The 26,521-nt window shown below is 54.1% G+C and overlaps 1 protein-coding gene across 1 annotated transcript in view; it reads left to right on the forward strand.

Annotated features, from left to right (window-relative positions):
• Positions 1–26,521, forward strand: part of PLCZ1 (phospholipase C zeta 1) — a 185,029-nt gene that overhangs the window by 70,519 nt on the left and 87,989 nt on the right. The window contains exons 8-11 of the mRNA XM_073562331.1: positions 3,379–3,535; positions 9,239–9,355; positions 9,438–9,595; positions 17,057–17,186. Coding sequence (XP_073418432.1) covers positions 3,379–3,535; positions 9,239–9,355; positions 9,438–9,595; positions 17,057–17,186 — 562 coding nt within the window. The remainder of the gene's footprint in view (positions 1–3,378; positions 3,536–9,238; positions 9,356–9,437; positions 9,596–17,056; positions 17,187–26,521) is intronic.

Genomic DNA, 26,521 nt, shown 5'->3' on the forward strand with positions numbered 1-26,521 from the left:
TTCTCGTCCACCACACCCCCTCTGCTCCTCGTCCACTACACCCCCTCTGCTCATCCTGTACCTCTGCTTCTCGCCCACTACATTCTCTCTGCTTCTCATCCTGTACCTGTTTCTTGCCCCCTACATCCTCTCTGCTCCTCATCATATACCTCTGCTTCTCGTCAACTACACCCCTCTGCTCCTCATCCTGTACCTCTGCTTCTCTCCCACTACACCCTCTCTGCTCCTCATCATATACCTCTGCTTCTCTCCCACTACACCCCCTCTGCTCCTCGTCCTGTACTTCTGCTTCTTGCCCCCTACATTCTCTCTGTTCCTCATCATATACCTCTGCTTCTCGCCCACTACACCCTCTCTGCTCCTCATCCTGTACCTCTGCTTCTCGCCCACTACACCCTCTCTGCTCCTCATCCTGTACCTGTGCTTCTCACCCACTACACCCTCTCTGCTCCTCATCATATACCTCTGCTTCTCTCCCACTACACCCCCTCTGCTCCTCGTCCTGTACTTCTGCTTCTTGCCCCCTACATTCTCTCTGTTCCTCATCATATACCTCTGCTTCTCGCCCACTACACCCTCTCTGCTCCTCATCCTGTACCTCTGCTTCTCGCCCACTACACCCTCTCTGCTCCTCATCCTGTACCTCTGCTTCTCGCCCACTACACCCTCTCTGCTCCTCATCCTGTACTTCTGCTTCTTGCCCCCTACATTCTCTCTGCTCCTCATCCTGTACCAGTTGCTCGCCCCCTACATTCTCTCTGCTCCTCATCCAGTACCTCTCGCCCCTGACTCCTTCACCTTTCCTACACTCCTCACCCTCTTCTCCCATCTCTACGTTCTCTGAATGTCCCGGATTTTTTTGATTTCGGAGAAGTTTGCACATTGAGGTCAGTTTTGCAATCATGTCATAGAGCCCGATGTGGCTAAGACGGTAAATAGTGATGCTCCTTAGACTTATTGTTTCTCTCCTCGAAAAAATCAGCTCCTTAGTAGAGTGAGTCACCTCCCCAGGGGCAGGGCTTGTCTTGGGGGAACCTGTGTCCTGCTGGCATTGTGATGTGAGCCTCTTCCTACCGGCGATGCGATGTGACCTGCGTCCTGCCGGCGATGCGATGTGACCTGCGTCCTGCCGGCGATGCGATGTGACCTGCGTCCTACCGGCGATGCGATGTGAGTCGCGTCCTGCCGGTGATGCGATGTGACCTGCGTCCTACCGGCGATGCGATGTGACCTGCGTCCTACCGGTGATGCGATGTGACCTGCGTCCTACCGGCGATGCGATGTGAGTCGCATCCTGCCGGTGATGCGATGTGACCTGCGTCCTACCGGCGATGCGATGTGAGTCGCGTCCTGCCGGTGATGCGATGTGACCTGCGTCCTACCGGCGATGCGATGTGACCTGCGTCCTGCCGGCGATGCGATGTGAGCCGCGTCCTGCCGGTGATGCGATGTGACCTGCGTCCTACCGGCGATGCGATGTGACCTGCGTCCTGCCGGCGATGCGATGTGACCTGCGTCCTGCCGGCGATGCGATGTGAGTCGCGTCCTGCCGGTGATGCGATGTGACCTGCGTCCTACCGGCGATGCGATGTGACCTGCGTCCTGCCGGCGATGCGATGTGAGCCGCGTCCTGCCGGTGATGCGATGTGACCTGCGTCCTGCCGGCGATGCGATGTGACCTGCGTCCTACCGGCGATGCGATGTGAGTCGCATCCTGCCGGTGACGCGATGTGACCTGCGTCCTACCGGCGATGCGATGTGAGTCGCGTCCTGCCGGTGATGCGATGTGACCTGCGTCCTACCGGCGATGCGATGTGACCTGCGTCCTGCCGGCGATGCGATGTGACCTGCGTCCTGCCGGCGATGCGATGTGACCTGCGTCCTGCCGGCGATGCGATGTGACCTGCGTCCTACCGGCGATGCGATGTGAGTCGCATCCTGCCGGTGATGCGATGTGACCTGCGTCCTACCGGCGATGCGATGCGAGTCGCGTCCTGCCGGTGATGCGATGTGACCTGCGTCCTACCGGCGATGCGATGTGACCTGCGTCCTGCCGGCGATGCGATGTGACCTGCGTCCTACTGGCATTGTGATGTGAGCCTCTTCCTACCGGCGATGCGATGTGACCTGCGTCCTGCCGGCGATGCGATGTGACTTGCGTCCTGCCGGCGATGCGATGTGACCTGCGTCCTGCCGGCGATGCGATGTGACCTGCGTCCTGCCGGCGATGCGATGTGACCTGCGTCCTGCCGGCGATGCGATGTGACTTGCGTCCTGCCGGCGATGCGATGTGACTTGCGTCCTGCCGGCGATGCGATGTGACTTGCGTCCTGCCGGCGATGCGATGTGACTTGCGTCCTGCCGGCGATGCGATGTGACCTGCGTCCTGCCGGCGATGCGATGTGACCTGCGTCCTGCCGGCGATGCGATGTGAGCCGCGTCCTGCCGGCGATGCGATGTGACCTGCGTCCTGCCGGCGATGCGATGTGAGCCGCGTCCTGCCGGCGATGCGATGTGACCTGCGTCCTGCCGGCGATGCGATGTGACCTGCGTCCTGCCGGCGATGCGATGTGACCTGCGTCCTGCCGGCGATGCGATGTGACCTGCGTCCTGCCGGCGATGCGATGTGAGCCGCGTCCTGCCGGCGATGCGATGTGACCTGCGTCCTGCCGGCGATGCGATGTGACCTGCGTCCTGCCGTCGATGCGATGTGACTTGCGTCCTGCCGGCGATGCGATGTGCCCTGCGTCCTGCCGGCGATGCGATGTGACCTGCGTCCTGCCGGCGATGCGATGTGAGCCGCGTCCTGCCGGCGATGCGATGTGACCTGCGTCCTGCCGGCGATGCGATGTGAGCTGCGCCTTCATCACTACGTCCATCACTCCTTTGAATGTGTGATTGGTGGGTGACTATAATTACGACTCTCGCTGATATTCAATCCCAATTGTGTCACATTTAGGGGAGAAAATCTGTTTTGTGCCCTGATCTCCCCTCGGATCCTTTACGTGTCCCGTCATCTCGCACAGGATAATCCTGTAATTAAATCCTTTTCTGGAATCGCATTAGCGACGTTTCCATAATAATCAGCGGCGCCGTGACCTGCTGATCCTACAGCTTAGTCCTGTCTGTTGGGAATTCTGCGACGTTCAGTGCAGAAAAAAAGGGCGACTAATAATGGGAAACATCCATAATCCAGAGATGTGAGAGACTCATATATGCTCATCCTGAGCCCCCTGCTTCATGACTATAACAGCAGTCACCGGGCAGATTCCGTTTAGGGATCAGATTAGGATCAGCACAGGACAGTAATCTGTACTATAACCGGAGCAGATCATTGGTATCAGATCCATTACCACAACTTCCTTGTTTTTCTCTCAGCTGCAGAAGACAATGTTGTCCAGGCAGCTCTCAGATCTCGTCATTTACACCAAATCTAAGAAGTTCATCAGTTTCCAATATTCCAGAGAAAATCAGAAGTTTTATGAGATTAATTCACTGTCAGAACAGGAAGCGCAGAAACTGGTGCAGAGCTCAGGTATGTCCTTACTGTGCTGTTACCCTGACTCCTCCCCTGAGGAAGCGCAGAGCTCAGATACGACTTCCCCTGAGGAAGCGCAGAGCTCAGATACGACTTCCCCTGAGGAAGGGAAGAGCTCAGGTACGACTTCCCCTGAGGAAGCGCAGAACTCAGTTATGACTTCCCCCTCAGGATACGCTTAGCTCAAGTACGTCCTCATGGTGCTGTTACAAATTCTCCTCCCCTGAGGAAGCGCAGAACTCAGTTATGACTTCCCCTCAGGAATCACTGAGCTCAGGTACGTCCTCTCTGTGATGTTACCCTGACACCTCTGAGGAAGCTTAGAAACTGGCGCAGAGCTCAGGTACATCCTCGCTGTGATGTTACCCTGACACCTCTGAGGAAGTGCAGAAACTGGTGCAGAGCTCAGGTACGTCCTCTCTGTGATGTTACCCTGACACCTCTGAGGAAGCTCAGGAACTGGCGCAGAGCTCAGGTACGTCCTCTCTGTGATGTTACCCTGACACCTCTGAGGAAGCGCAGAAACTGGTGCAGAGCTCAGGTACGTCCTCGCTGTGATGTTACCCTGACACCTCTGAGGAAGCGCAGAAACTGGCGCAGAGCTCAGGTACGTCCTCTCTGTGATGTTACCCTGACACCTCTGAGGAAGCTCAGAAACTGGTGCAGAGCTCAGGTACGTCCTCTCTATGATGTTACCCTGACACATCTGAGGAAGTGCAGAAACTGGCGCAGAGCTCAGGTACGTCCTCTCTATGATGTTACCCTGACACCTCTGAGGAAGTGCAGAAACTGGCGCAGAGCTCAGGTACGTCCTCGCTGTGATGTTACCCTGACACCTCTGAGGAAGCTCAGAAACTGGTGCAGAGCTCAGGTACGTCCTCTCTATGATGTTACCCTGACACATCTGAGGAAGTGCAGAAACTGGCGCAGAGCTCAGGTACGTCCTCTCTATGATGTTACCCTGACACCTCTGAGGAAGTGCAGAAACTGGCGCAGAGCTCAGGTACGTCCTCTCTGTGATGTTACCCTGACACCTCTGAGGAAGCTCAGAAACTGGTGCAGAGCTCAGGTACGTCCTCTCTATGATGTTACCCTGACACATCTGAGGAAGTGCAGAAACTGGCGCAGAGCTCAGGTACGTCCTCTCTATGATGTTACCCTGACACATCTGAGGAAGTGCAGAAACTGGCGCAGAGCTCAGGTACGTCCTCTCTATGATGTTACCCTGACACCTCTGAGGAAGTGCAGAAACTGGCGCAGAGCTCAGGTACGTCCTCGCTGTATTGTTACCCTGACACCTCTGAGGAAGCTCAGGAACTGGCGCAGAGCTCAGGTACGTCCTCTCTGTGATGTTACCCTGACACCTCTGAGGAAGCTCACCTGAGACAAACGGCTGAGCACAGAGTGGATGAGCTGGAGAAGGAAGTCTCTGAGCTCACAGGTCACCTGTCAACGTGGCAAAGTGTGAATAAGGCCTTAAGAGAAGACGTGGAAGTGCACAGAGAAGCAATGAGATGTCTTCCACAAGAGGAGACGTTGGTGGTTGAAGACTTACAATGGCCGTGTCCGAGGGATAACAAGGCGGAGTTACCAATACCTATCTTAGGGGGCATGAAAAGTGTAAAACTGGGTAAGACTGTGCGCTGAGAACGGAACAAGACAATCCCCGGTTGTAGTAGAGGTTTTGATGGAAAATTCCGTGAACCCTCGATCTTCAAGTGCATGATAGAGGTACCCGAAAACGTGCAAGAAGCCTGTACCACTGAGGGTGTGCATGAGGCTTTTAAAAAAGCGGTCAAAGCGTGTAGGGTGCACTGGGCACCTGAGACTCAGCAGTTGGTCGTACTGTCAACCAGGGAAGACACAGAGAAGCCGGTGGCTGTCCTGACGGATATGCATCTGCAATGTCTCCGCGCAAAACAGATGATCATGTTGAGTAATGTGAAAGCCACTCGACGTCTGGAGCTTGCGAGGGAAGCTAAAAATCGGCTGGGCTTAGTGGAAGACATAATTCCAGTACCCAAACATCTGGTAGGGAAAGTCATTGGAAGGCTTGGAAAAGTGAATGAAGAGCTTGTCAATAGATCCGGTGTGGTGAGGATCCCATCTGATGATGAAGTCCAGGCATCTGGTGAAGATGGCATGGTTCCATTCATTGTTGTTGGCTCCGTGGAAACCCTTAGGAACTTCTGAATGCTCCTGGAATATCGGGTAACGTACCTCAGGGAGATGGAGCAGCTTAAGCTGGACCGGAATGCACAATGATAAACAGATGCAGAATATAAGGTGGCGGCCGCCTTCATCCCGGGGTGTAAGGACCGGAAGGGACCCTCCAAATAATGAAGTCGCAGGTAGCTGAAGACTTTCAGCAAGACAAGAACGTTGAGAATCTGCAAGTGGCAGTTCTACCCTCAGTATGAGACTGAGAGACCTGGACTGTAGCTCCTGTGATGTACTAGATGGGTCAGACTCAGACCAGACAGTGTTCTCGAATGTAAGTGGGACTTATGACCGCACCAACTGGGGACCCCAGCCATGGAGAGAAAAGTCGGGTGACAGGGCGTACTGAAAAACTGGAGACTAAAAAGGGTCTGGTGACACAGATGACGGTGACTGGAGGGCCAAAGCCCATGACTGATATACTGACCGCTGGGGGCGGGGGAGGCCGAACACAGTTGTGATGCCGAATGACACCCAAAACAGACTGAGACAGTCCTCTCAACTTGTAGGGCAAGGTGACAGTGGGTACCCGGTCTCGAGGCACCTAGTGTGTGACAAATGTTCAACCGGTAACAACCCTGTTGGCATCACTGCATGGCCTCCCATCCCCCGCACACCAACTTACTCACTGCTCCGGGTCATGCTGTGAATTCTGTCTGCTGCCAGCCCTGTGCTCCGTGCCTCTGCTCTCCTGTATGCTTCCTGACTGTGTGTATAGGGGGGCGGCGCCTGAACTCTCTGGTTCTTATGTAGTCAGGGTGCACCTGGGTAATCTGTCCCTGACCAATCACCTAGAGCCCTTGTCTATTTAGTTCCACCACACCCACTGAAACATTGCCTGTGCAATGTCTATACTCAGTATCTTGCTGCTGAGGAAGCCAGGCCCTGTTCTGTGTATCTCCTTCTCTGTAGGAATACTCTAAGCCTTGCTTTGTGTTCTTTGTCTGCCCTCCACGAGGCTGCATATCCTGGTCTCTGTGTCTTGGTCCTAGCTTTGTGTTTACCTGTCCTTCCGCCTGCCAGGAAACAGAATATCCTGGTCCTTGAGTCTTGGTCCCTTTACCTTGTCTGAACTCTGTCCTACCCCTGCCTCCTTGGCTTTGTCTGCCTTTCCCTGTGTCCTCCCCGTCCTTGCTCTGCACCCTTGCAGCTCTGCCTGCTCTGCACTCGCAGAACCTCTTGCTGCAGCTTCTTTCCACAGACCTTGTGGTTCAGCTTGCTCTGCTGCTGCAGAACCTCTTGCTGCAGCTTCTTTCCACAGACCTTGTGGTTCAGCTTTGCTCCACTCCTGCTGCCACTGCAGAACCTCTTGCTGCAGCTTCACTCCGCACTCCTGCGGCTTTGCCTACTCCGCACTCCTGCCTGTGTCCATACCTACACCTCCTGTGTGAACAGGTCCAAAACCTGTTCCTTCATATTCCACTCCTTCCTGTCTATACCGATACCTGTTCCTTCTCATACCACGCTCGCCTGTCCTGTGTCTCCCAGCCGTGCCCGCCTGTCCTGTGTCTCCCAGCCGTGCCCGCCTGTCCTGTGTCTCCCAGCCGTGCCTGCCTGTCCTGTGTCTCCCAGCCGTGCCCGCCTGTCCTGTGTCTCAGCCTACATGTCACTTGCACCTGACCAGGTGTCCTGCCCCCGAGTGGGATCAGCAGTCACAGCCAGACACCACCCTGGGAGTGGCAGTTGCCTGTCGCACAACCCTGACCTCACCATTGGAGGCTCCAGAGAAGACCAAGGCAGCTGTCGTAGTCATGCCCCTTCTAGGGTAGCCTGGTCTGTGGCACAGTGGGGCCACAACCCCCCGGCTCGCGCCAACCTGCCAAGGCGCGAGCGTGACACCCACAAGTTTGAACAGGGGAGAGGGTATGTGGTGCAGTAACCTCTGTTAAAGCTAGGGGGCACTGTAAATGCTACTCAGAATATGCATGTGGGCGTATGTCTGAACGCCCAGGATAAAGCCTGTATGTGTCTGGCTGTATGTAATAGGACCTGTAGTGAGGTCATGACCATGTGATCCTTACCTCACTTGTGGGTGTGGTCATGTACCATATAGTGTGACTGAGGCCGGGTCACATGGGTTGTGTGTTTGATTCTGAGTGGTCAGAGTGCAAGGTCCCGGAAGGCCTGGGTGTGTTGGAAGAGTCTGGGACTGAACTTCCTGGAAGAGCACATGGCAAGGCCCGGACCTGGTAGAGTCTGTGACGGCTCTGTGTAGGGAAGCTACTGCCCGGCTGTGGCTCTGCAACTGTAGACGGCCTAGTGACAAGGCTCTGTCTGGAACAGTGATCCCAGTGCGGCCGCTTCCCTGATAACCCGTGAGGGATAAACCGTGAATAACGCTGACCGGGGTCAGTAAGAGACTGTGTATGCTTTACATGGTAACGCTGCATGCGTGCTGGACATGGCACGGCCTGAGGGAGCGAAGCTCTACTATGGACAATAAGAAGTCGTCTGTCTGATGTAGGACTGTTTGCTTTGTGTTCCTGTGACATTGGTTTATGAAGGAAATAAACCACAGACTGTTACTTTAAGCAAAAGTGTCCTGTGTGCCTCAATATCGCCGCCCAGCGAGCTAATCCCCGTCCACTCATATGGTGGCTCTCTACAGAGTGATGACTGAATGGTCAGGGGTGATGATGGCTGAGGGGTCGGGATTCATGGCTTTGGGTAGGATGATGATTAAGGGGTCAGAGTTGAAGGCTGGGGGGTCATTGTTGATAGCTGGCGGGTCAGGGTTAATGATGGCTGAGGGGTTACAGTTGATGGCTAGTAATCGGGGTTGATGGCTGGGGTTGGGGAAGATGGCTGAAGTGTCAGGGGTGACAGCTGGGGGTCGGTTGATAATGCCTGGGTGTGATGACTGAGGGGATTGGTGATGATGGCTGTGTAGAGGGGATGACTGAGGAGTCGGGGGTGATGACTGAGGGGGTCAGGGGGTGATGTCGGGGGTGATGACTGAGGTGGTGAGGTCGGGGGTGATGACTGAGGGGTCGGGGTGATGATTTGGGGTGGGGGGGGACATGGCTGTGGTCAATGGTGATGGCGGGGTTGGGGGTGATGACTGGGGGTTGGGGTGATTTGGAGTCCGGGGACATCATTGGGTGTCAGGGGTGATGACTGGGGGTCGGGGGACATCACTGGAAGTCGGGGTGATGATTTGGGGTTGGGGGACATCGCTGGGGGTTGTGGGTGATTTGGGATTGGGGGTGATGGCTGGGGGTCGAGGTGATTATTTGGGGTTGAGTGTGATGATTGGGGGTCTGGTGTGATTATTTGGGGTGAAGGGACATCACTGGGGGTCGGGGTGATAATTTGGGGTAGGAGCGATGACTGGGGGTGATTTGGGGTGGAGGACATCACTGAGGGTCGGGGATATTGCTTGGGGTTGGTGGTGATTTGGGGTCGGGGACATCGCTGGGGGTCGGGTCACTGGATAACATGGAAGGTGACAATGACCAGACGTCTTCTCTTTATCCGCAGCCCCGGAGTTCGTCCATCACACCTGCAGGTTCCTCACCCGGATTTACCCTAAAGGATCCCGTATCAGTTCCTCCAACTTCTGCCCCTCGGCGTTCTGGAACGTGGGCTGCCAGATGGGTGGGTACGGCCCTCACTGCACTGATACATTGTGACGCCCTCCCAGCATTTTCACCCTTTGCTCTTCTCCACGTCTCCGCAGTCGCGCTGAACTTCCAGACTCCGGGGATTGCCATGGATCTGCAGGACGGGAAGTTCCTGGATAACGGGGGCTGCGGATATGTCCTGAAGCCGGAATATCTGCGGAGTGAGGAGAGCGGCTTTCATGGCGACTCACGGCCCCTGGTCTTCACCATAAAGGTATCACCGAGTCCTCCTCCACCACAGCACACGGCCCCTGCTCTACACCACAAAGGTATCACCGAGTCTCCCTCCACCACTGCACACAGCCCCTGCTCTTCATTATGGTATCACCGAGTCTCCCTCCACCACTGCTGCACACGGCCCCTGCTCTTCACCATTATGGTATCACCGAGTCCCCCTCCACCACAGCACATGGCCCCTGCTCTACACAACAAAGGTATCACCGAGTCCCCTCCACCACAGCACACGGCCCCTGCTCTACACCACTAAGGTATCACCGAGTCTCCCTCCACCACAGCACACGGCCCCTGCTCTACACCACTAAGGCATCACCGAGTCCCCTCCACCACTGCACACGGCCCCTGCTCTACACCACAAAGGTATCACCGAGTCCCCTCCACCACTGCACACGGCCCCTGCTCTACACCACTAAGGTATCACAGAGTCTCCCTCCACCACAGCACACGGCCCCTGCTCTACACCACTAAGGTATCACCGAGTCTCCCTCCACCACAGCACACGGCCCCTGCTCTACACCACTAAGGTATCACCGAGTCCCCCTCCACCACTGCACACGGCCCCTGCTCTACACCACTAAGGCATCACCGAGTCCCCTCCACCACTGCACACGGCCCCTGCTCTACACCACTAAGGTATCACCGAGTCTCCCTCCACCACTGCACACAGCCCCTGCTCTTCATTATGGTATCACCGAGTCTCCCTCCGCCACTGCTGCACACGGCCCCTGCTCTTCAACATTATGGTATCACCGAGTCCCCCTCCGCCACAGCACATGGCCCCTGCTCTACACAACAAAGGTATCACCGAGTCCCCTCCACCACAGCACACGGCCCCTGCTCTACACCACTAAGGTATCACCGAGTCTCCCTCCACCACAGCACACGGCCCCTGCTCTACACCACTAAGGCATCACCGAGTCCCCTCCACCACTGAACACGGCCCCTGCTCTACACCACAAAGGTATCACCGAGTCCCCTCCACCACTGCACACGGCCCCTGCTCTACACCACTAAGGTATCACAGAGTCTCCCTCCACCACAGCACACGGCCCCTGCTCTACACCACTAAGGTATCACCGAGTCTCCCTCCACCACTGCACACAGCCCCTGCTCTTCATTATGGTATCACCGAGTCTCCCTCCGCCACTGCACACAGCCCCTGCTCTTCACCATTATGGTATCACCGAGTCTCCCTCCGCCACTGCTGCACACGGCCCCTGCTCTTCACCATTATGGTATCACCGAGTCCCCCTCCACCACAGCACATGGCCCCTGCTCTACACAACAAAGGTATCACAGAGTCCCCTCCACCACAGCACACGGCCCCTGCTCTACACCACTAAGGTATCACCGAGTCCCCCTCCACCACTGCACACGGCCCCTGCTCTACACCACTAAGGTATCACCGAGTCTCCCTCCGCCACTGCTGCACACGGCCCCTGCTCTTCACCATTATGGTATCACCGAGTCCCCCTCCACCACAGCACATGGCCCCTGCTCTACACAACAAAGGTATCACCGAGTCCCCTCCACCACAGCACACGGCCCCTGCTCTACACCACTAAGGTATCACCGAGTCCCCCTCCACCACTGCACACGGCCCCTGCTCTACACCACTATGGTATCACAGAGTCTCCCTCCACAACTGCACACGGCCCCTGCTCTACACCACTAAAGCATCACCGAGTCCCCTCCACCACTGCACACGGCCCCTGCTCTACACCACAAAGGTATCACCGAGTCCCCTCCACCACTGCACACGGCCCCTGCTCTACACCACTAAGGTATCACAGAGTCTCCCTCCACCACAGCACACGGCCCCTGCTCTTCACCATTATGGTATCACCGAGTCTCCCTCCGCCACTGCTGCACACGGCCCCTGCTCTTCACCATTATGGTATCACCGAGTCCCCCTCCACCACAGCACATGGCCCCTGCTCTACACAACAAAGGTATCACCGAGTCCCCTCCACCACAGCACACGGCCCCTGCTCTACACCACTAAGGTATCACCGAGTCCCCCTCCACCACTGCACACGGCCCCTGCTCTACACCACTAAGGTATCACCGAGTCTCCCTCCGCCACTGCTGCACACGTCCCCTGCTCTTCACCATTATGGTATCACCGAGTCCCCCTCCACCACAGCACATGGCCCCTGCTCTACACAACAAAGGTATCACCGAGTCCCCTCCACCACAGCACACGGCCCCTGCTCTACACCACTAAGGTATCACCGAGTCCCCCTCCACCACTGCACACGGCCCCTGCTCTACACCACTATGGTATCACAGAGTCTCCCTCCACAACTGCACACAGCCCCTGCTCTACACCACTAAAGCATCACCGAGTCCCCTCCACCACTGCACACGGCCCCTGCTCTACACCACAAAGGTATCACCGAGTCCCCTCCACCACTGCACACGGCCCCTGCTCTACACCACTAAGGTATCACAGAGTCTCCCTCCACCACAGCACACGGCCCCTGCTCTTCACCATTATGGTATCACCGAGTCTCCCTCCGCCACTGCTGCACACGGCCCCTGCTCTTCACCATTATGGTATCACCGAGTCCCCCTCCACCACAGCACATGGCCCCTGCTCTACACAACAAAGGTATTACCGAGTCCCCTCCACCACAGCACACGGCCCCTGCTCTACACCACTAAGGTATCACCGAGTCCCCCTCCACCACTGCACACGGCCCCTGCTCTACACCACTAAGGTATCACAGAGTCTCCCTCCACCACAGCACACGGCCCCTGCTCTACACCACTAAGGTATCACCGAGTCTCCCTCCACCACTGCACACGGCCCCTGCTCTACACCACTAAGGTATCACAGAGTCTCCCTCCACCACAGCAAACGGCCCCTGCTCTACACCACTAAGGTATCACCGAGTCTCCCTCCACCACAGCACACGGCCCCTGCTCTACACAACAAAGGTATCACCGAGTCCCCCTCCACCACTGCACACGGCCCCTGCTCTTCACCACTAAGGTATCACCGAGTCTTCCTCCACCACTGCACACGGCCCCTGCTCTTCGCCATTATGGTATCACCGAGTCCCCCTCCACCACAGCACACGGCCCCTGCTCTTCACCACTAAGGTATCACCGAGTCTCCCTCCACCACTGCACTCGGCCCCTGCTCTTCACCACTAAGGTATCACCGAGTCCCCCTCCACCACTGCACACGGCCCCTGCTCTTCACCATTATGGTATCACCAGGTCCCCCTCCACCACAGCACACGGCCCCTGCCCTACACAACAAAGGTATCACCGAGTCCCCCTCCACCACTGCACACGGCCCCTGTTCTACACAACTAAAGTATCACCGAGTCCCCCTCCACCACAGCACACGGCCCCTGCTCTACACAACTAAGGTATCACCAGGTCCCCCTCCACCACAGCACACGGCCCCTGCCCTACACAACAAAGGTATCACCGAGTCCCCCTCCACCACTGCACACGGCCCCTGTTCTACACAACTAAGGTATCACCGAGTCCCCCTCCACCACAGCACACGGCCCCTGCTCTACACAACTAAGGTATCACCAGGTCCCCCTCCACCACAGCACACGGCCCCTGCCCTACACAACAAAAGTATCACCGAGTCCCCCTCCACCACTGCACACGGCCCCTGCTCTACACAACTAAGGTATCACCAGGTCCCCCTCCACCACAGCACACGGCCCCTGCTCTACACTACTAAGGTATCACCGAGTCCCCTCCACCACTGCACACGGCCCCTGCTCTACACCACTAAGGTATCACCGAGTCCCCTCCACCACTGCACACGGCCGCTGCTCTACACCACTAAGGTATCACCGAGTCCCCCTCCACCACAGCACACGGCCCCTGCTCCACACCATTATGGTATCACCGAGTCCCCTCCACCACTGCACACGGCCCCTGCTCTACACCACTAAGGTATCACCGAGTCCCCTCCACCACTGCACACGGCCCCTGCTCTACACCACTATGGTATCACCGAGTCCCCCTCCACCACTGCACACGGCCCCTGCTCTTCACCACTAAGGTATCACCGAGTCTCCCTCCACCACAGCACACGGCCCCTGCTCCACACCATTATGGTATCACCGAGTCCCCTCCACCACTGCACACGGCCCCTGCTCTACACCACTATGGTATCACCGAGTCCCCCTCCACCACTGCACACGGCCCCTGCTCTTCACCACTAAGGTATCACCGAGTCCCCTCCACCACTGCACACGGCCCCTGCTCTACACCACTAAGGTATCACCGAGTCCCCTCCACCACTGCACACGGCCCCTGCTCTACACCACTATGGTATCACCGAGTCCCCTCCACCACTGCACACGGCCCCTGCTCTACACCACTATGGTATCACAGAGTCCTTCTCCTCCACTGCACACGGCCCCTGCTCTACACCATTATGGTATCACAGAGTCCCCCTCCACCACAGCACACGGCCCCTGCTCCACACCATTATGGTATCACAGAGTCCCCTCCACCACTGCACACGGCCCCTGCTCTACACCACTAAGGTATCACCGAGTCCCCCTCCACCACAGCACACGGCCCCTGCTCTACACCACAAAGGAATCACCGAGTCCCCCTCCACCACAGCACACGGCCCCTGCTCTACACCACTAAGGTATCACAGAGTCCCCCTCCACCACAGCACACGGCCCCTGCTCCACACCATTATGGTATCACCGAGTCTCCCTCCACCACTGCACACGGCCCCTGCTCTACACCACTAAGGTATCACAGAGTCCCCCTCCACCACTGCACACGGCCCCTGCTCTTCATCATTATGGTATCACAGAGTCCCCCTCCACCACAGCACACGGCCCCTGCTCTTCACCATTATGGTATCACAGAGTCTCCCTCCACCACTGCACACGGCCCCTGCTCCACACCATTATGGTATCACCGAGTCCCCCTCCACCACTGCACACGGCCCCTGCTCTACACCACTAAGGTATCACCGAGTCCCCCTCCACCACTGCACACGGCCCCTGCTTCACACCATTAAGGTATCACCGAGTCCCCCTCCACCACTGCACACGGCCCCTGCTCTACACCACTAAGGTATCACCGAGTCCCCCTCCACCACTGCACACGGCCCCTGCTCCACACCATTATGGTATCACCGAGTCCCCCTCCACCACAGCACACGGCCCCTGCTCTACACCACTAAGGTATCACCGAGTCTCCCTCCACCACTGCACACGGCCCCTGCTCTACACCACTAAGGTATCACCGAGTCCCCCTCCACCACTGCACACGGCCCCTGCTCCACACCATTATGGTATCACCGAGTCCCCCTCCACCACAGCACACGGCCCCTGCTCTACACCACTAAGGTATCACCGAGTCTCCCTCCACCAATGCACACGGCCCCTGCTCTACACCACTAAGGTATCACCGAGTCCCCCTCCACCACTGTACACGGCTCCTGCTCTACACCACTATGGTATCACAGAGTCTCCCTCCACCACAGCACACGGCCCCTGCTCTACACCATTATGGTATCACCGAGTCCCCCGCCACCACTGCACACGGCCCCTGCTCCACACCATTATGGTATCACAGAGTCTCCCTCCACCACTGCACACGGCCCCTGCTCTACACCACTAAGGTATCACAGAGTCTCCCTCCACCACAGCACACGGCCCCTGCTCTACACCACTAAGGTATCACCGAGTCCCCCTCCACCACTGCACACGGCCCCTGCTCTACACCACTAAGGTATCACCGGGTCCCCCTCCACCACAGCACACGGCCCCTGCTCTACACCACTAAGGTATCACAGAGTCTCCCTCCACCACAGCACACGGCCCCTGCTCCACACCATTATGGTATCACCGAGTCCCCCTCCACCACTGCACACGGCCCCTGCTCTACACCACTAAGGTATCACCGAGTCCCCCTCCACCACTGCACACGGCCCCTGCTTCACACCATTAAGGTATCACCGAGTCCCCCTCCACCACTGCACACGGCCCCTGCTCTACACCACTAAGGTATCACCGAGTCCCCCTCCACCACTGCACACGGCCCCTGCTCCACACCATTATGGTATCACCGAGTCCCCCTCCACCACAGCACACGGCCCCTGCTCTACACCACTAAGGTATCACCGAGTCTCCCTCCACCACTGCACACGGCCCCTGCTCTACACCACTAAGGTATCACCGAGTCCCCCTCCACCACTGCACACGGCCCCTGCTCCACACCATTATGGTATCACCGAGTCCCCCTCCACCACAGCACACGGCCCCTGCTCTACACCACTAAGGTATCACCGAGTCTCCCTCCACCAATGCACACGGCCCCTGCTCTACACCACTAAGGTATCACCGAGTCCCCCTCCACCACTGTACACGGCTCCTGCTCTACACCACTATGGTATCACAGAGTCTCCCTCCACCACAGCACACGGCCCCTGCTCTACACCATTATGGTATCACCGAGTCCCCCGCCACCACTGCACACGGCCCCTGCTCCACACCATTATGGTATCACAGAGTCTCCCTCCACCACTGCACACGGCCCCTGCTCTACACCACTAAGGTATCACAGAGTCTCCCTCCACCACAGCACACGGCCCCTGCTCTACACCACTAAGGTATCACCGAGTCCCCCTCCACCACTGCACACGGCCCCTGCTCTACACCACTAAGGTATCACCGAGTCCCCCTCCACCACAGCACACGGCCCCTGCTCTACACCACTAAGGTATCACAGAGTCTCCCTCCACCACAGCACACGGCCCCTGCTCTACACCATTATGGTATCACCGAGTCCCCCGCCACCACTGCACACGGCCCCTGCTCCACACCATTATGGTATCACAGAGTCCCCCTCCACCACTGCACACGGCCCCTGCTCTTCACCACTAAGGTATCACCGAGTCCCCCTCCACCACTGCACACGGCCCCTGCTCTACACCACTAAGGTATCACCGAGTCCCCCTCCACCACTGCACACGGCCCCTGCTCTACACCACTAAGGTATCACCGAGTCCCCCTCCACCACTGCACACGGCCCCTGCTCTACACCACTAAGGTATCACCGAGTCCCCCTCCACCACTGCACACGGCCCCTGCTCTACACCACTAAGGTATCACCGAGTCCCCCTCCACCACTGCACACGGCCCCTGCTCTACACCACTAAGGTATCACCGAGTCCCCTCCACCACTGCACACGGCCCCTGCTCTACACCACTAAGGTATCACCGAGTCCCCCTCCACCACTGCACACGGCCCCTGCTCTACACCACTAAGGTATCACCAGGTCCCCCTCCACCTGTACACCGCAGAGTATGGGAGATGGAGATTGCAGTCCCTGGTAAAAATGTTAGTGCTGTGCTGTAAATACTCTGCACTGCTGCCCCTCACTACTCTGTGGCCCCTACTGAGCCCCCCTTCTATCCGTGTTTTCCAGGTGATCAGCGGCTTCTTCCTGCCACATGGAAGCCTGTCCACGACCAACACCACCAGCCTGACGGTGACGGCGGAGATCTATGGCGGGGCAGACGACGGGCGGCAGAAGACGAGGGCGGTGAAGAATAACTGTAAGTGATGGCCGAATGCACACAATGGTACAGCTGCTGGAGAACCCGTGCCCACAGTTCCCGCTGGTAATGTCGCCCTCTGCTGGTTCCTCTGGTAGTGCTGGTAATGTCGCCCTCTGCTGGTTCCTCTGGTAGAGCTGGTAATGTCGCTCTCTGCTGGTTCCTCTGGTTGTTCTGGTAGTGCTGGAAATGTCGCCCTCTGCTGGTTCCTCTGGTAGTGCTGGAAATGTCGCCTTCTGCTGGTTCCTATGGTACAGCTGGTAATATCGCCCTCTGCTGGTTCCTCTGGTAGTGCTGGTAATGTCGCCCTCTGCTGGTTCCTCTGGTAGTGCTGGTAATGTCGCCCTCTGCTGGTTCCTCTGGTAGAGCTGGTAATGTCGCTCTCTGCTGGTTCCTCTGGTAGTGCTGGAAATGTCGCCTTCTGCTGGTTCCTATGGGAAACCAGGGAAAGAGTCTTGAGGAGATCATTTGCATATTCCCAGTGCCTTCTGGGATAAGTGAAGAGTCTCCGCGAGCTCTACGATCACTGGGTTTTGGCCGTTGCAGCTGAAAAGAGGAAATCGGAAAACCAGGGGAAGAGTCTTGAGGAGATCATTTGCATATTCCCAGTGCCTTCTGGGATAAGTGAAGAGTCTCCGCGAGCTCTACGATCACTGGGTTTTGGCCGTTGCAGCTGAAAAGAGGAAATCGGAAAACCAGGGGAAGAGTCTTGAGGAGATCATTTGCATATTCCCAGTGCCTTCTGGGATAAGTGAAGAGTCTCCGCGAGCTCTACGATCACTGGGTTTTGGCCGTTGCAGCTGAAAAGAGGAAATCGGAAAACCAGGGGAAGAGTCTTGAGGAGATCATTTGCATATTCCCAGTGCCTTCTGGGATAAGTGAAGAGTCTCCGCGAGCTCTACGATCACTGGGTTTTGGCCGTTGCAGCTGAAAAGAGGAAATCGGAAAACCAGGGGAAGAGTCTTGAGGAGATCATTTGCATATTCCCAGTGCCTTCTGGGATAAGTGAAGAGTCTCCGCGAGCTCAACGATCACTGGGTTTTGGCCGTTGCAGCTGAAAAGAGGAAATCGGAAAACCAGGGGAAGAGTCTTGAGGAGATCATTTGCATATTCCCAGTGCCTTCTGGGATAAGTGAAGAGTCTCCGCGAGCTCAACGATCACTGGGTTTTGGCCGTTGCAGCTGTGATAATTTTGGCTCATCTTTCATCATTTTTAAGAAATCTCAAGATGGAAGAGGCCAGGAGCCATTTGGTGAGCTGCATTTCTTGCTACATGTTCACAGATTTACCAGTGGAAAAGCCAAACTTCACATGTCACAAATGCAGCTTGTGTCCCTGTTGGAGGAAGAGAGGTTAGCTACGTTGAAGATCATTAAGGAAGGTGAAGAGTTCTTGGACAGAGCAGAATTATCTCTTCATGTTACAGAAAGAGAAGAAATTCGAAGTGCACCTGAAGAAACAGAGGAATGGAGACATGTGACCCAGAGAAGCAGGAGGATCAGGAGGCAGTCAGCACCCATACTGCTCAGGAACCAGTACCAGGCTCTCACGCAGGAAAACGATGAAGAAATACATCAGGATAAGACTTTGCCAACAAACAGCAACCTTGTACGCCTTCAGAGTCCTCCTGGATGGAGAAAGAAAAATGTTGTGAAGAAGAAACGGAGAGTGGTGGTCATGGGGGATTCCCTGCTGAGAGGAACAGAGGCCGCTATCTGCAGACCGGATATAACTACAAGAGAAATGTGCTGTCTTCCAGGTGCAAAAATTAAAGATGTGTCTGACAGGATATCAGGACTCTTCAGACCTACAGATGACTACCCATTCCTGCTACTACATGTGGGGACAAATGACACCGCAAGAAACGACCTGGAAACCATCTGCAGAGACTTTGAAGACTTAGGCAAGAAAGTGAAAGAACTGGGAGCGCAGGTGGTCTTCTCTTCCATCCTCCCAGTGGATGGCCATGGAACAAGGAGGTGGAATAAGATTCTGCAGGTGAACAACTGGCTACGTCGATGGTGCCGTCAGCAAGGATTTGGATTTCTGGATCACGGAGTGAACTACTTATACGATGGACTACTTGCTAGAGATGGGGTGCACCTTACGAAGACTGGAAAGCATGTATTTGGAAGTCGCCTTGCTACACTTGTAAGGAGAGCTTTAAACTAGAACAACATGGGAAGGGAAGCAAAAGACCAGAAAAAGCCATACACCTGACAAATGCTACTGAGAACTCTGCTATTAGAAGTGGAAAGGAAGAACAAAGACAAAAGAATCTAATTAATAAAAATATTGGAGAAAGAGAAACCAATCACAAACTAAAATGTTTCTATACTAATGCAGAAAGCATGGGCAACAAACAAGGAGAATTGGAACTACTAACACAGGAAAAGAAATATGATGTCATTGGAATCACTGAAACTTGGTGGGACAATACACATGATTGGAATACAAGACTAGAAGGATACAACTTATTTGCAAGAAACAGACTTGATAAACGAGGAGGGGGTGTCGCATTGTATGTTAGAAACGCGTATATCTGCACAGAAATTGAAGCTTCAGAGACTGGGAGTTCTGTGGAAACTGTTTGGGTAAGAATACAAGGACAGAACAATGGAAAGGACACCATTGTAGGCATTTACTACAGGCCGCCTGTGCAAGGTGAAGATATGGATGAACTCTTTATGCATCAAATGGCCAAGTTCTCCAAAAAATATGACATAGTTGTCATGGGAGATTTCAACTATCCAGACATTTGTTGGGAATCTCTCTCAGGCAAAACTAACAGGTCAAGGAAATTCTTATCCTCTCTTGCTGACAACTTTATCTTCCAAAAGGTAAGGGAGAAAACAAGGGGAACTGCTACCTTGGATCTAATCCTTATAAACAGGGAGGAAATGGTTGAGGAGGTAAAAGTGGCTGGGACCCTAGGAGGTAGCGACCATGCTATTTTAGAATTTTGGATAACTAGAGGCGGAAGACCTGTGAAGACTCAGACGTCAAGGTTAGATTTCAGAAAGGCAGATTTTAAGGGATTCAGAAAGATAATTGGAGGGATCCAATGGCTGGATATCCTTAAAGACAAAAATGTCCAGGAAGGATGGGAAATCTTGAAAAATGAAATTCTCAAAGCACAGTTGTTAACAATTCCGAAAAGAGGGAAGAATAGGAAGCATTTAAGGAAACCAGGATGGGTGAACACAGAACTTAAGCACATGCTAAAAAGGAAGAAAAAAATGTTTATAAAATGGAAAGAGGGAGGCATATCTAAAGAAGAATATAATGCTGTCTGCAGAATCTGCAGGGCACAAATCAGATTAGCTAAAGCTGAAAATGAATTGAGGCTTGCAAGAGATGTCAAAAGCAATAATAAAGGATTTTGGGGATATGTCAAAAGTAAAAGAAAAGTCAAAGATGCTATAGGATTTTTACAGGATGAAAATGATGAAATGGTAAGACAGGATGTTGAGAAGGCTGAACTTTTAAATTCCTATTTTGCATCTGTTTTCTCTCAGAAAGGAAATGTAACACCAACTGTTATTCACTGTCCTATTAAGGGAATAGAAGAATCCAGGATATCTATAAACAGAAAGATAGTGAGGAAACACTTAGCTAATCTAAATGAATTCAAGTCTCCAGGTCCAGATGAATTACACCCCAGAGTACTGAAGGAGATAGCAGAAGAAATTTCTGAACCACTCTCCATAATCTTTGAAAATTCTTGGAGAACAGGAGAAGTGCCAGAAGACTGGAGAAGAGCAAATGTTGTTCCTATCTTCAAAAAGGGGAAGAAGGTGGACCCAGGCAACTATAGGCCGGTGAGTCTGACTTCTATACCAGGAAAAATCTTTGAACAAATTATTAAACAACATGTAAGTCAATACCTGGATAAGAATGAAGTGATCAAACAGAGTCAGCATGGGTTTGTAACTAATAAGTCATGTCAGACTAACTTAATTTCCTTCTATGACGGTATCACTGATTGGGTGGATCAAGGAAATGCTGTAGATATAGTATATCTTGACTTCAGCAAAGCATTTGACAAAGTCTCTCATACAATCCTTATTGAAAAAATGACTAAGTATGGAATGGACAAGGCAACTGTTAGGTGGATTCATAGCTGGCTTAGTGATCGGACCCAAAGAGTGGTCGTAAATGGCTGCACATCCAGTTGGAAGAATGTCTCAAGTGGGGTACCACAAGGCTCTGTCCTGGGCCCTGTATTGTTCAACATCTTTATCAACGATTTAGATGAAGGAATTGAGGGTAAACTGATTAAATTTGCTGATGACACAAAGCTAGGAGGGATAGCTAATACTAGAGAAGAGAGAGAGAGGATTCAAAAAGATTTAAATAAACTGGAGAAGTGGGCAGCAACTAACAGAATGGTTTTTAACAGGGAGAAATGCAAAGTACTACATCTGGGCAATAAAAATGAAAAAAGCATATATAGAATGGGAGGAATAGGGCTAAGCAACAGCACATGTGAAAAAGACTTGGGTATACTAATAGATCACAGACTGAATATGAGTCAACAGTGTGATGCAGCAGCAAAAAAGGCAAATGCAGTTCTAGGATGTATTAACAGAAGCATACAGTCTAGATCACGTGAAGTCATTATTTCCCTCTACTCCTCTTTGGTCAGACCTCATCTGGAATATTGTGTCCAGTTTTGGGCACCACATTTTAAAAAAGACATCAACAAACTGGAGCAAGTTCAGAAAAGAGCGACCAGAATGGTGACAGGTCTGCAATCCCTGTCTTATGAGGAAAGGTTGCAGGATTTGGGAATGTTTAGTTTGCAAAAGAGAAGACTGAGAGGAGACTTAATTGCTGTCTACAAATATCTAAAGGGCTGTCACATTGTAGAAGGATCAACTTTATTCTCATTTGCACAAGGAAAGACTAGAAGCAATGGGATGAAACTGAATGGGAGGAGACACAGATTAGATATTAGAAAAAACTTTTTGACAGTTAGAGTGATCAATGAGTGGAACAGGCTGCCACGAGAAGTGGTGAGTTCTCCTTCAATGGAAGTCTTCAAACAGAGGCTGGACAGACATCTGACTGGGATGATTTAGCGAATCCTGCTTTGAGCAGGGGGTTGGACCAGATGGCCCAGGAGGTCCCTTCCAACTCTACGATTCTATGATTCTATGGTACAGCTGGTAATATTGCCCTCTGCTGGTTCCTCTGGTTGTTCTGGTAGTGCTGGAAATGTCGCCCTCTGCTGGTTCCTCTGGTTGTTCTGGTAGTGCAGGAAATGTCGCTCTCTGCTGGTTCCTCTGGTTGTTCTGGTAGTGCTGGAAATGTCGCCCTCTGCTGGTTCCTCTGGTAGTGCTGGAAATGTCGCCTTCTGCTGGTTCCTATGGTACAGCTGGTAATATCGCCCTCTGCTGGTTCCTCTGGTAGTGCTGGTAATGTCGCCCTCTGCTGGTTCCTCTGGTAGTGCTGGTAATGTCGCCCTCTGCTGGTTCCTCTGGTAGTGCTGGTAATGTCGCTCTCTGCTGGTTCCTCTGGTAGTGCTGGTAATGTCGCCCTCTGCTGGTTCCTCTGGTAGTGCTGGTAATGTCGCCCTCTGCTGGTTCCTCTGGTAGAGCTGGTAATGTCGCTCTCTGCTGGTTCCTCTGGTAGTGCTGGTAATGTTGCCCTCTGCTGGTTCCTCTGGTAGAGCTGGTAATGTCGCTATTTGCTGGTTGTTCTGGTAGTGCTGGTAATGTCGCCCTCTGCTGGTTCCTCTGGTAGAGCTGGTAATGTCGCCCTCTGCTGGTTCCTCTGGTAGTGCTGGTAATGTCGCCCTCTGCTGGTTCCTCTGGTAGTGCTGGTAATGTTGCCCTCTGCTGGTTCCTCCGGTAATGTCGCCCTCTGCTGGTTCCTCTGGTAGTGCTGGTAATGTCGCCCTCTGCTGGTTCCTCTGGTAGAGCTGGTAATGTCGCCCTCTGCTGGTTCCTCTGGTAGTGCTGGTAATGTCGTTCTCTGCTGGTTCCTCTGGTAGAGCTGGTAATGTCGCTCTCTGCTGGTTCCTCTGGTAGTGCTGGTAATGTCGCTCTCTGCTGGTTCCTCTGGTAGAGCTGGTAATGTCGCCCTCTGCTGGTTCCTCTGGTAGAGCTGGTAATGTCGCTCTCTGCTGGTTCCTCTGGTAGAGCTGGTAATGTCGCCCTCTGCTGGTTCCTCTGGTAAAGCTGGTAATGTCGCTCTCTGCTGGTTCCTCTGGTAGAGCTGGTAATGTCGCCCTCTGCTGGTTCCTCTGGTAAAGCTGGTAATGTCGCCCTCTGCTGGTTCCTCTGGTAAAGCTGGTAATGTCGCTCTCTGCTGGTTCCTCTGGTAAAGCTGGTAATGTCGCTCTCTGCTGGTTCCTCTGGTAGTGCTGGTAATGTCGTTCTCTGCTGGTTCCTCTGGTAGAGCTGGTAATGTCGCCCTCTGCTGGTTCCTCTGGTAAAGCTGGTAATGTCGCTCTCTGCTGGTTCCTCTGGTAAAGCTGGTAATGTCGCTCTCTGCTGGTTCCTCTGGTAAAGCTGGTAATGTCGCTCTCTGCTGGTTCCTCTGGTAGAGCTGGTAATGTCGTCCTCTGCTGGTTCCTCTGGTAGTGCTGGTAATGTCGTTCTCTGCTGGTTCCTCTGGTAGTGCTGGTAATGTCGCCCTCTGCTGGTTCCTCTGGTAAAGCTGGTAATGTCGCCCTCTGCTGGTTCCTCTGGTAGAGCTGGTAATGTCGCCCTCTGCTGGTTCCTCTGGTAAAGCTGGTAATGTCGCTCTCTGCTGGTTCCTCTGGTAGAGCTGGTAATGTCGCTCTCTGCTGGTTCCTCTGGTAAAGCTGGTAATGTCGCTCTCTGCTGGTTCCTCTGGTAGAGCTGGTAATGTCGTCCTCTGCTGGTTCCTCTGGTAGAGCTGGTAATGTCGTTCTCTGCTGGTTCCTCTGGTAGTGCTGGTAATGTCGCCCTCTGCTGGTTCCTCTGGTAGAGCTGGTAATGTCGCTCTCTGCTGGTTCCTCTGGTAGAGCTGGTAATGTCGCCCTCTGCTGGTTCCTCTGGTAGAGCTGGTAATGTCGCTCTCTGCTGGTTCCTCTGGTAGAGCTGGTAATGTCGCTCTCTGCTGGTTCCTCTGGTAGAGCTGGTAATGTCGCTCTCTGCTGGTTCCTCTGGTAGTGCTGGTAATGTCGCTCTCTGCTGGTTCCTCTGGTAGTGCTGGTAATGTCGTCCTCTGCTGGTTCCTCTGGTAGTGCTGGTAATGTCGCTCTCTGCTGGTTCCTCTGGTAGAGCTGGTAATGTCGTTCTCTGCTGGTTCCTCTGGTAGTGCTGGTAATGTCGTCCTCTGCTGGTTCCTCTGGTAGTGCTGGTAATGTCGCTCTCTGCTGGTTCCTCTGGTAGAGCTGGTAATGTCGCTCTCTGCTGGTTCCTCTGGTAGTGCTGGTAATGTCGCTCTCTGCTGGTTCCTCTGGTAGTGCTGGTAATGTCGTCCTCTGCTGGTTCCTCTGGTAGTGCTGGTAATGTCGCTCTCTGCTGGTTCCTCTGGTAGAGCTGGTAATGTCGCTCTCTGCTGGTTCCTCTGGTAGAGCTGGTAATGTCGTCCTCTGCTGGTTCCTCTGGTAGAGCTGGTAATGTCGTTCTCTGCTGGTTCCTCTGGTAGTGCTGGTAATGTTGCCCTCTGCTGGTTCCTCTGGTAGTGCTGGTAATGTCGCTCTCTGCTGGTTCCTCTGGTAGAGCTGGTAATGTCGCTCTCTGCTGGTTCCTCTGGTAGAGCTGGTAATGTCGCTCTCTGCTGGTTCCTCTGGTAGTGCTGGTAATGTCGCTCTCTGCTGGTTCCTCTGGTAGAGCTGGTAATGTCGTTCTCTGCTGGTTCCTCTGGTAGTGCTGGTAATGTCGCTCTCTGCTGGTTCCTCTGGTAGAGCTGGTAATGTCGCTCTCTGCTGGTTCCTCTGGTAGTGCTGGTAATGTCGCTCTCTGCTGGTTCCTCTGGTAGTGCTGGTAATGTCGTCCTCTGCTGGTTCCTCTGGTAGTGCTGGTAATGTCGCTCTCTGCTGGTTCCTCTGGTAGTGCTGGTAATGTCGTTCTCTGCTGGTTCCTCTGGTAGTGCTGGTAATGTCGCCCTCTGCTGGTTCCTCTGGTAGTGCTGGTAATGTCGCTCTCTGCTGGTTCCTCTGGTAGTGCTGGTAATGTCGCCCTCTGCTGGTTCCTCTGGTAGAGCTGGTAATGTCGTCCTCTGCTGGTTCCTCTGGTAGTGCTGGTAATGTCGTTCTCTGCTGGTTCCTCTGGTAAAGCTGGTAATGTCGTTCTCTGCTGGTTCCTCTGGTAGTGCTGGTAATGTCGCTCTCTGCTGGTTCCTCTGGTAGAGCTGGTAATGTCGTCCTCTGCTGGTTCCTCTGGTAGAGCTGGTAATGTCGTCCTCTGCTGGTTCCTCTGGTAGAGCTGGTAATGTCGTTCTCTGCTGGTTCCTCTGGTAGTGCTGGTAATGTCGCTCTCTGCTGGTTCCTCTGGTAGAGCTGGTAATGTCGTCCTCTGCTGGTTCCTCTGGTAGTGCTGGTAATGTCGCCCTCTGCTGGTTCCTCTGGTAAAGCTGGTAATGTCGTTCTCTGCTGGTTCCTCTGGTAGTGCTGGTAATGTCGCTCTCTGCTGGTTCCTCTGGTAGAGCTGGTAATGTCGTCCTCTGCTGGTTCCTCTGGTAGTGCTGGTAATGTCGCTCTCTGCTGGTTCCTCTGGTAGAGCTGGTAATGTCGTTCTCTGCTGGTTCCTCTGGTAGTGCTGGTAATGTCGCTCTCTGCTGGTTCCTCTGGTAAAGCTGGTAATGTCGTTCTCTGCTGGTTCCTCTGGTAGAGCTGGTAATGTCGTCCTCTGCTGGTTCCTCTGGTAGTGCTGGTAATGTCGTTCTCTGCTGGTTCCTCTGGTAAAGCTGGTAATGTCGTTCTCTGCTGGTTCCTCTGGTAGTGCTGGTAATGTCGCTCTCTGCTGGTTCCTCTGGTAGAGCTGGTAATGTCGTCCTCTGCTGGTTCCTCTGGTAGAGCTGGTAATGTCGCCCTCTGCTGGTTCCTCTGGTAGAGCTGGTAATGTCGTTCTCTGCTGGTTCCTCTGGTAGAGCTGGTAATGTCGTCCTCTGCTGGTTCCTCTGGTAGTGCTGGTAATGTCGCCCTCTGCTGGTTCCTCTGGTAAAGCTGGTAATGTCGTTCTCTGCTGGTTCCTCTGGTAGTGCTGGTAATGTCGCCCTCTGCTGGTTCCTCTGGTAAAGCTGGTAATGTCGTTCTCTGCTGGTTCCTCTGGTAGAGCTGGTAATGTCGCTCTCTGCTGGTTCCTCTGGTAGTGCTGGTAATGTCGCTCTCTGCTGGTTCCTCTGGTAGTGCTGGT

Source organism: Dendrobates tinctorius, unplaced genomic scaffold, assembly GCF_039654945.1.
Source record: "Dendrobates tinctorius isolate UK_male_01 unplaced genomic scaffold, ASM3965494v1 ptg000348l, whole genome shotgun sequence".
Lineage (NCBI taxonomy): Eukaryota > Metazoa > Chordata > Amphibia > Anura > Dendrobatidae > Dendrobates > Dendrobates tinctorius.